This window comes from Micropterus dolomieu, linkage group LG03 (assembly GCF_021292245.1).
Source record: "Micropterus dolomieu isolate WLL.071019.BEF.003 ecotype Adirondacks linkage group LG03, ASM2129224v1, whole genome shotgun sequence".
NCBI classification, from domain to species: domain Eukaryota; kingdom Metazoa; phylum Chordata; class Actinopteri; order Centrarchiformes; family Centrarchidae; genus Micropterus; species Micropterus dolomieu.
Window position 1 is genome coordinate 35,068,770 of NC_060152.1, and position 10,518 is coordinate 35,079,287.

The window sequence follows — 10,518 nt, forward strand, 5'->3', positions numbered from 1 at the left end:
CAAGCTGCACGCTCGCTACTTTACGCTGTTCTACAAGCTGCACGCTCGCTACTTTACGCTGTTCTACAAGCTGCACGCTCGCTACTTTACGCTGTTCTACAAGCTGCACGCTCGCTACTTTACGCTGTTATACAAGCTGTACAAGCTGCACGCTCGCTACTTTACGCTGTTATACAAGCTGTACAAGCTGCACGCTCGCTACTTTACGCTGTTATACAAGCTGTACAAGCTGCACGCTCGCTACTTTACGCTGTTATACAAGCTGTACAAGCTGCACGCTCGCTACTTTACGCTGTTCTACAAGCTGTACAAGCTGCACGCTCGCTACTTTACGCTGTTCTACAAGCTGTACAAGCTGCACGCTCGCTACTTTACGCTGTTCTACAAGCTGCACGCTCGCTACTTTACGCTGTTCTACAAGCTGCACGCTCGCTACTTTACGCTGTTATACAAGCTGTACAAGCTGCACGCTCGCTACTTTACGCTGTTGTACAAGCTGCACGCTCGCTACTTGACGCTGTTGTACAAGCTGCACGCTCGCTACTTGACGTTGTTGTACGCTCGCTACTTTACACTGGAGCAAAGGGTCATTTCTTCAGTGTTGAAACATGAAAAGAGACTCAGATATTTACAGAGATGTGAGGGTGGACTCACTTTGGGAGATACTGTGCACACACACATTGTTCACTGTGTCCTCTTTCTTCTTTCTCTGAGCTTGGAACCACATCTGTGGACTGATTAAGGTTTTTGATTGGTCGATATTTAGAGAGCAGGACGGCCGATATATAACGCATATGTCAGAACAACTTCTGCAGGATCTGATCTCCATATTGTCTCAGCAGTAACGTGTTCCAGATGTTTTGTTTAATGGATGAAACAGAACTTTGGGTTCTGCTGTAGCGATCAGAGTGCGGCTGATTGGGTAACACTTCTGATGGCAATCGAGACAAAACGTACGTCAGCGTCTTGTTCTTCTTCCTTTTGTTTTATAGAGATCGCATATTATTGTACGGCACCTTCCAGTGGGTCCTTTATCTCCTGTTTGCCTAATAAACATTCAAGGTTGCACTTCCTTCCTGCCTGACTTATCTTTGGATGTAGCGCCATCGTCTATATTTCCCACCATGTAACAGATCAGGTTCTACATTTTCTGTGGATTTACATTCCAAACATTCATCTGATTGACTGTTGCCCATTAAAAACAATGTTTTATTGATCAAACCTCAGCCTGGTTAAAACCACAGATAAGACGTGGACGTAGTCATGGTGACGTCACCCGTTGGTTTGTGGACCGCCGGTATCGATGACCCGGGCCAACGACCCCACTGAGGTTAAATAGCTGAGTTTCCCTGCCAGTCAGTCAGAACTGAAGAAGTCCTTTGGATGAGGGACGAAACGTCTTCCAGTATCTTCAACCAAGTCCAGCTGCCCTTGACTTTGACAAGTCTCTATCATCCAAAGAAGGTCAATCAGCTTGTAGCTCCGCCCTAAAGCCTCCCCTGCTTCCTGGTCTCTGTTCCTCTAAATGGGACCATAATTTACTAAATGCGCCTCTCGAACACGCCGACCTCGGTGTGGGCAACTATCGATTTCTTAGTGATTAATTATTTTTTCCATTTATTGTTACTTTGTCTATAAAATAGTGAATTGTGACCTCTGACGACCTCTGACCCTTTCTCTCTCCACCTGTGTTTCAGTGGAGGAGGGCGGAGCGTCCCAGCAGCCATGATGGAGGACACGGAGCCGGATCTTTCTCCCACCCCCTCTGATCAGAACAGCCCCTCCCTCTCCCTCTCCTCCTCCCCCTCCCTGTCTCTCCCCTCCACGCCCTCGTCCTCCTGTGGCGCCCCCCCGGCCGTCACGCCTCCTCTGGGGGTCATCAGCGAGGGCGTCGGGGAGCTCAGCCTGGTGATCGACGCCGAGGTGGCTCACCGGGCGTGTCAGGAAGTCCTGCAGAAGGTGAAGCTGACGCAGGTGGACAGTGATGTCGCCGGCCTACAGAACGGGGAGGGGCCTGACCCGCAGCCCGCCGCCACGGTGAGACCGCTAAAGATCCGCGAGAAGGAGCGGGAGCCCGAGGGCCCGGCCCCCGGCTCGGTGAAGAGCGCCCGGCAGCGGCAGAGACACAACCCCTCCAAACAGTCGTGGTTGCTCCGCCTCTTTGAGTCCAAGCTGTTTGACGTCTCCATGGCGATCTCCTACCTGCACAACTCGAAGGAGCCCGGCGTCCAGGCGTACATCGGGAACCGGCTCTTCAGCTTCCCGCACGAGGAGGTGGACTTCTACCTGCCGCAGCTGCTCAACATGTACATCCACATGGACGAGGACGTCGGGGACGCCATCAAGCCATACGTGGTGGGTGTGGCCTGGACAGGGGGCGTGGCTAAACAGCACATTATCACACCTGCGTCCAGCTTTGAATCTGCTCAGTTTACTCAGTTGGTTGACTCACTGATCACCGTTACAGCGACCTCTTCGATGATAAGATGCTGCGTAACGGCGCTCAGACCAGAGCGCCACGTTTGAATCATTAACCGCAGCGCGGAGGTGTTAATCTCTGAATATCTAAACCTCACGAGCTGCAGGTTTCTGAAACGGAGACGTGTGTAATAATCAGTAAGCCTGCAGATCTTGTTGACGTCGGGGATCCGGCTGTTTGGTGAAGGTTCTCTCTGAAAGAGGCTCGTTCACGTTGGGGGGCGAGACGTGAAAAAGTTGGTTGCTGACATTAAGACAATATATTTCTGTGTGACAGGTTTTCTGAAATCTTATGTTTAAATATGCAAATGAGGCAGCATCTAATGAAATATGCGCTAATTTGCATCTATTTCAGGAACTGAAGTCTGGATTAAGTCGGGTTCAAAAGTATTGTTCTATTTTGTTGACACATGAGAGTGAAATGTTTTTCCAGAGGGAGCCTGGATTTCTCTCTTTATTATTACTGTAACAGGCTAATAAACAACACGTTTTGACCTGGTTTTGGGAATAAAATGTTCTCTAGTTCAGGCTGTGAATGCGAGATGGACAAACCTTCAGAATATAGTCAGGAATAAATGAGTTCAGGCTCAGAGGGAAAACTCATTTAAAGACACGTACAGGAAAATTCTACACATTCTTATTAAAACCCAGCCGATATCTGATCACATCCATAACAACAACAACATAGAACGTAACACATCAGAACGTCCATTGTCTCACATTCTTAAGTGCCTTTAACCCCTGCGTGTCGTCTGCAGGTTCACCGCTGCAGACAGAGCATCTCCTTCAGCCTGCGCTGCGCCTGGCTCCTGGGGGCCTACTCCTCCGACATGCACATCTCCACCCAGCGGCACTCCAGAGGAACCAAACTGAGGAAACTCATCCTGTCCGACGAGCTCAAACCCTCGGGCCCCCGAGCTCGCAGAGAACCTCTGACTCTGACCCCATTCTGTCCCGTCATGTCCCCCGCCAACGGCCCCGGGCCCTTGGGAGGAGAGCACGGCCTGTCGCCCTCCAAACGCACACATCAGCGCTCCAAATCAGACGCCACAGTCAGCATCAGTCTGAGCAGCAACCTGAAGAGAACGGCCAGCAACCCGAAGGTGGAGAGCAGCCAGGACGAGGTAACAGCCAGATCACGGCGCCTGCAGGGGGGTCCCTGGACCTGAACCCAGACCAGAGTCCGAGACGAGACTAAAGCTAAATAAGGGTCATATAGGACCAGATGCTAACAGAGAAGCTAACCGAGCTGCAGTTGGTATGCAGGACGGCCGTCATGAAAACAAGTTCTTCGAGATAAAACGACCATTGTGCCGCACGCCGCTTCGCAGTGACACTAATCGAGCAGTACGTGTACACAGAGTACTTGGAGCGTACATTTCACCATCGTGGCGTTGCCTCAGATCGAACACGGTCACAACATCTGGATTGTAACCGGGCGGATCTTTATCGGCGTTATTTGTTTAATTGACTTCAAATCGATTTTATTAAAATGAATAAACGTGAACGTGCTTTTACGATCGCAACGCGCTGCAGCTTCCTCCGCCGCCATTTTCACAAGTTTGAAAATGAGTCAGAGGTCCCTCCCCTTCTGCAGTTTGATGATAGGGAATACAAGACCGAGGTGGTTTTCCTGCCGGGCTTGGCTCCTGGCGCCCCGGGGCTGACTCAGCTAATAAAGGACAGCTAGCAGCACGGCTAACCGAGCTAACTAGCCACAGATACAGTTAGCGGTTTAGCAAAAAGTAAATGTATCTGTCCATCAACAAACTCTGTAAATCCCCTCGGGGCTGTGTTCCCTGTCGGTCTGTGTTCGGTTCTGTTCCTCCCGTGTTCACTGGGAGGCTGCTGAGCTCTGTGTCGTTGAGCGCTCGCTCAGCTCCGGTTTTTAGGCCCGATCCGGCGCCGCTCTCGGACGTTATCCTAGTCTGGAAACCTCCAGTGCTTAGAGTAGAGGTGTGACGTTAAACGCTGACCCCGCCCAGCTGTGACCACCGGGCTAACTGAGCTAATTAGATACCAGCAGCTAGCAGCACTTTCTGTTCTTCAGCAACCTCCGTAAATCACAGAGAGCTGAGGCGGAGCAGCCGGGGAACTTTAATGTTAACAGATCAGCTGACTGCAGCTCGAGGGCGCGTTCACACTGAGACACCGCTGTTAGATCATCAGGTTTAGTTGCTGTCCTGTTGCCCTGCGTCTGGTCTGGAAGGAGCTGAATAAACCAAATCACTTTGATGTCTCTAACATAATGTGGACCTGACCCCCGTCTGACCTCTGACCTCCTCAGGACAGCGGCTCCAGCTCGGACAGTCTGGAGTTGGAGCCTGGTCCCGTAAGTCCACCAGCGTCACGATTCTCTCTCCAGGGTGCAGTGTGGGAACGAGGCTGTGGGTTCTGGTTCTGGTTCAGGGTGCGGTGGTGTCCCAGACGTTCAGACGCTCAGACAGAAATGAAACCAAACAGCTGAAGCGGCTGCACGTCTGTGGACCTCACCGTCTCTTCCAGTCCTTCTTTATGTTTCTCTGTTGGATCCAATCAGCTGTTTGATGTTGTGGGGGAACCAATCAGGTGCTGATCCGGTGTCATGTCTCCTTATATATTAACACCTGAACAGCCAGTCAGATCAGCTCCTGTAAAGGCAGCATGTGGAAGTCCTGGTGCTGATCGGGGTCCTGCTGCTGGCGGCTGCAGGTAACAGCGTCATGTTTGTGTGTAGGTTGTCAACTGAGCAGGTAAACGCCGTCATGATGCTGCTTCTCTCTCCTCTCGGCTATAAACTGAAGTCGCGCTCCATTAATGAGGGGAAGCGGTTTAAACGAGACCTGTGGATGTCAGACCTCCACCTGCTCAAATGTCTCAGCAGTCCTCTAACGCCCCCCGTCTCTCTTGCAGCCGGTGCGTCTGGCGCCTCAGAGGGAGTTCATTAAGTCTCTGATGGGGATCGGGAAGCGTTTGGCCACGCTGCCCACCAAAGAGCAGAAGACCCAGCGGCTGATCTCAGAACTGTCGCTGCTCAACCACAAGCTGCCGGCCCGGGTCTGGCTGCCCACCGCCGCCTTCGACCACCATGTGGTCCGAGTGCCGCACACACAGGCCGTGGTGTTAAACTCCAAAGACAAGGTGACCAGCACGCACGCACACACGCACTCTGTATGTACACTGAGGTCAACAATCAGCTGCTCTTGGATGTCCCGAGATCAGAGCTAAAGAATAAGGGCGATGGAGCCTTTGGGCGCCCCGTCCTATGGAACAGCCTCCTCAGGCATATTAAGCTGCACAGACCCTACAAACGTTTAAAGCTGCTTAAGACTTTTTGCTGCAGCTTTTAACCTTCGTTGACCTGGTTTCTGATGTTTTGTCTCCCTGTGATTCACTTTGGCTCATTTTATTATTTATGTTTGACATCGACCCTTTTCAGCACTTTGCTCAACTGTTGTTGTTTTTAAATGTGCCATAGAAATAAAATTGACATTGACATACTGTCCAAACCACACACGGTAGAACAGAAGTGGGCGGGGCCACTGTGGCGTCCCCCGTTGGTTTGTGGACTCTCCTTCTGAAGCCTCCAGTTTGGCTTTTTGACTGTCGCCATCTTTTTTTGGAACTGGATTTGACCATATTTGGACGAGAGGGTGGAGCTAGCTAGCTTGGTTAGCAAGGTGCATCTGTAGTTCAAATGTGCTTAGCTGTGATGCTAATTTTAGCTAGCGACAAACAGGCTTAAAACAAAACGCACTTCCTGAAAAAATGAGCAGCTGGGTGATACGAGTCGCCTCTATCCTTATCAAGTTGAAGACTTGAAACTAGCGACTGAGACCATAAACTCATCAGGAAAGTGTTTACTGAGGGAATAAATCAGCTGACAAGTAGAAACATTTTCTCACAGACTTCTATACAATCACACTTCTTTCTGCAGCCGCTGGAGAGGACGCAGGTTTAAGGCGCCCCCTGCTGGCCGCTAGAGAGGAGGCAGGTTTAAGTCGCCCCCTGCTGGCCGTTAGAGAGGAGGCAGGTTTAAGTCGCCCCCTGCTGGCCGCTAGAGAGGAGGCAGGTTTAAGTCGCCCCCTGCTGGCCGCTAGAGAGGAGGCAGGTTTAAGGCGCCCCCTGCTGGCCGTTGGAGAGGAGGCAGGTTTAAGGCGCCCCCTGCTGGCCGTTGGAGAGGAGGCAGGTTTAAGGCGCCCCCTGCTGGCCGCTGGAGAGGAGGCAGGTTTAAGGCGCCCCCTGCTGGCCGCTGGAGAGGAGGCAGGTTTAAGGCGCCCCCTGCTGGCCGCTGGAGAGGAGGCAGGTTTAAGGCGCCCCCTGCTGGCCGCTGGAGAGGACGCAGGTTTAAGGCGCCCCCTGCTGGCCGCTGGAGAGGACGCAGGTTTAAGGCGCCCCCTGCTGGCCGCTGGAGAGGAGGCAGGTTTAAGGTGCTTCACTTTTCAGACCCAGAGGTTCCTGCTTGGTTTAAACACACGTGATGTCAGAAATAAACGCTGTCATACGCTGAAGTTAAGACTTGAACACACGCGTGTGATCTACCTGTTCCTCAGGTGTCAGACTGGGAGGGGTTTGTAGGTAAGATGGCGGCCTGAGGTTTAAGTTCAGTCGTCTGATTCGATGAGCTGAATGAGGTCATGTGACAGGAGAGAGTTTTACCTGGAGACCGGAACACAAGTTTGTGTTCAGTTCAGACTTTTTCTCTTCAAGCTTCAAACACAAATTATATTCTGACATCCAATCCAAATCCAGATATTCTTATGACCTCACACACAGCTGTGACATGATGACCTCGGCCTGTCATGTGACCTGTGTCCTGTGACCCCTCAGGCTCCGTACCTGATCTACGTGGAGGTTCTGGAGTGTGAGAACTTTGAGACGTCCAGCGTTCCGATGCGGATCCCGGAGAACCGGATCAGGAGCACCCGTTCTGTGGAGAACCTGCCGGACTGCGGCATGACGGCGGAGCAGAGAGCCGGCAGCTTCTCCACGGTCCCAAATTACGACAACGACGACGAGGCCTGGTCTGTGGACGACATCGGAGAGCTGCAGGTGGAGGTGAGAGGCCGGTCGGACAGGATGTGATGTCATCGGTATTACAGGACATTCACTGAATCTGCTTCAATAATATGAAGGAATATTGTGATAAATGGCTCTTATGCAGCATTCAGACCAAACGCGAATTTAACCCTCGCGCTGAAATAACTACAACATGAATTTATTTATTTTTTAATTATTGAATGAATTTTGTTGTCTTCAGCTCCCAGAGATCCACACCAACAGCTGCGATAACATCAGTCAGTTCTCAGTAGACAGTATCACCAGCCTGGAGAGCAAAGAGCCGGTGTTCATCGCTGCTGGAGACATCAGGTCAGTACACACTGTACACAGTACATGTAGTACAGACCACAGTACAGACGTTTCTTTAATCCACAAACGTTACAGGACTCAAACACTTACAGAGGATTTAATCTTTGACGCTCATCAGACTTCCTGTCACAGTTTGACCAGCTGTCAGACTCACTAACAGTCGGTGAATCTGATCTACGTGATCAGGATCAGATTCTCAAACGCACCCGGAGACATAAAGTCAGTCAGCTTGTAGTATTTTCCGTCAGATTAGTAACGAGTAGAAGAATCTGCGTCTAACCAAACAGTAGGTAACGTGACGCTGTCCTCTGCATGTTTTAGGCGGCGTCTGTCGGAGCAGCTGGCTCAGGCGCCTACCACCTTTAGACGGGACCCCGAGGACCCGTCAGCTGTGGCCCTGAAGGAGCCCTGGGAGGAGAAGGTCCGGTAGGTGGAGCTCAGGGTGTATTTGAAACTGCCTATTTCTGTGTTTCTGACTGTATAATTCCAACGATGTGTTTCTGACTGTATATTTCCAGCCCGTTCTCATCTCAGGGCGTCGTATACCGACGATTTGAGAAAGAGTGACAAAGCGTAGTTATCTGTTTGTGTGAGACGCTCTGGGACGTCTCGTACAGACCGGAAGTGCTAGCTAGCTAGCTACGTTCGTGATAAAGGTGTTGACCGCCCCCCGAAGCCCCCTACCCTTACCACAACCATCAGAAATGCTAGTACCTAAACCTAAGTCACTGAATGTATGCATGTCGACCGGCTCCCTTGTGTTGCTGCAACGTAGGAAACGGGTGCGTTTCATACGGACGCTGAAGGGAACCTTTAGCATAAAATCCTTACGCTTTGTCACGCTGTCTGAAAGCGTCAGTTATGACGCATTGAGATGAGGATGTGTGAATATCTGTGTGTTTCCAAGGGTGTATTTCTGACTGTATATTTCCGACAGTGTATTTCTGATGGTGTATTTTTGACGGTATATTTCCGACGGTGTATTACTGACGGTATATTTTTGACTCTATATTTCCGACGGTGTATTTTTGACTGTATATTTCCAACGGTGTATTACTGACGGCATATTTTTGACTGTATATTTCCAACGGTGTATTACTGACGGCATGTTTTTGACTCTATATTTCCAACGGTGTATTACTGACGGTGTATTACTGACTGTATATTTCAGACAGTATATTTCCGACGGTGTATTTTTGACTCTATATTTCCAACGGTGTATTACTGACGGTATATTTTTGATGGTGTATTACTGACTGTATATTTCAGACAGTATATTTCCGACGGTGGATTTCTGACTGCTCTGTGTTTACCTGTAGGAGGATCAGAGAAGGATCTCCTTATGGTCACCTTCCTAACTGGAGGCTGCTGTCTGTTATCGTTAAATGTGGAGACGACCTGAGACAGGAGCTGCTCGCCTTCCAGGTGCTGCAGCAGCTCAAGGTAACCCTGTGACATCACTACTGACTGAGAACTACTGACCAATGGAACGCAGAAAACTCAGCTCTGCGCTCTTTTACCCTTTCTCCTCTTCCCCATCTTCCTCTTCCTTCAAACTTCTCCTCTCTTCTTCTCTTCCTCTACTTATCTCCACCCTCCTCGTCGTCATCATAATCCTGCTCTTTTTCTTCTTCTGTGTATCCATTTTCCTTCTGTTCTTCTTCCTCCTCACTTCCACCTCCTCATCTCAAATCCCTCCTTCACTGCTCTTTTTTCTCCTTCCTCATGTTTCTCCCTTTCCCTCCTCCTAGTCCTTCCTCCTCCGGCTTCTCGTTGCAAAGCTTCAATTCAAAGGAAATAAAAGTAGAACTGGAAGTGACTGTTGAGAAAAAGTGAACAACAGAGGCTACACCTCAGTGTTACCTCCTGGTGACTGTTGCAATATGAAAAAGGGTAAGAAAGGTGAAGCAGCTGAGACTGTAGAGCAAGTTGAGTTCAGGTGTGACTCCTGTCTCAGCACAGAGTTACTGCTGAAAAGACAACATTGAGATCAAATACAGCTAAATGGATCAGGTGTTCTTCATGTAAAATCCTTGTCCCCCCCTGCAGTCTATCTGGGAGCAGGAGCGCGTCCCCCTCTGGATAAAGCCCTATAAGATCCTTGTGCTGTCATCGGACAGCGGGATGATTGAGCCCGTGATGAACGCCGTGTCCCTCCATCAGGTGAAGAAGCAGAGCCAGCTGTCTCTGCTGGACTACTTCCTGCAGGAGCACGGTGCTCCGACCACCGAGGCCTTCCTGTCTGCTCAGCGGAACTTCGTCCAGAGCTGCGCCGGGTACAGCCTCATCTGTTACCTGCTGCAGGTCAAAGACAGGTGAGAGGATGACATCACGTGGTCTCAGCTCCGCCTGCTCACACACCGTTCCTGTTAGCCCTCTCATGTTGTGAACTTCTGTCCTTTCAGGCACAACGGGAACATCCTATTGGATGCTGAGGGTCACATCATCCACATTGACTTCGGCTTCATCCTGTCCAGTTCTCCCAAGAACCTCGGCTTCGAAACATCGGCCTTCAAACTTACCACAGAGTTTGTTGATGTGAGTTCATCTGAAGGTTCTCGTGTTCCTATAGGAAGTTCTAGTGGCAACTGAAGAGGTTCTAGTGTTCCTGTAGGAGGTTCTAGTGGTCATTTAGGAAGTTCTAGCGGCCATCAGTGACTTTCTAGTGTTCATGTAGGAGGTTGTACTGGT

General features: G+C 50.4%; 1 protein-coding gene across 1 annotated transcript in view; it reads left to right on the forward strand.

The window, feature by feature from the left end:
* pi4kb (phosphatidylinositol 4-kinase, catalytic, beta) overlaps nucleotides 1-10,518 on the forward strand; it is a 15,921-nt gene that overhangs the window by 2,267 nt on the left and 3,136 nt on the right. The window contains exons 2-10 of the mRNA XM_046044922.1: nucleotides 1,698-2,355; nucleotides 3,237-3,602; nucleotides 5,371-5,598; nucleotides 7,288-7,515; nucleotides 7,718-7,827; nucleotides 8,149-8,253; nucleotides 9,147-9,270; nucleotides 9,877-10,142; nucleotides 10,233-10,365. Coding sequence (XP_045900878.1) covers nucleotides 1,726-2,355; nucleotides 3,237-3,602; nucleotides 5,371-5,598; nucleotides 7,288-7,515; nucleotides 7,718-7,827; nucleotides 8,149-8,253; nucleotides 9,147-9,270; nucleotides 9,877-10,142; nucleotides 10,233-10,365 — 2,190 coding nt within the window. The 5' untranslated portion in view covers nucleotides 1,698-1,725. The remainder of the gene's footprint in view (nucleotides 1-1,697; nucleotides 2,356-3,236; nucleotides 3,603-5,370; nucleotides 5,599-7,287; nucleotides 7,516-7,717; nucleotides 7,828-8,148; nucleotides 8,254-9,146; nucleotides 9,271-9,876; nucleotides 10,143-10,232; nucleotides 10,366-10,518) is intronic.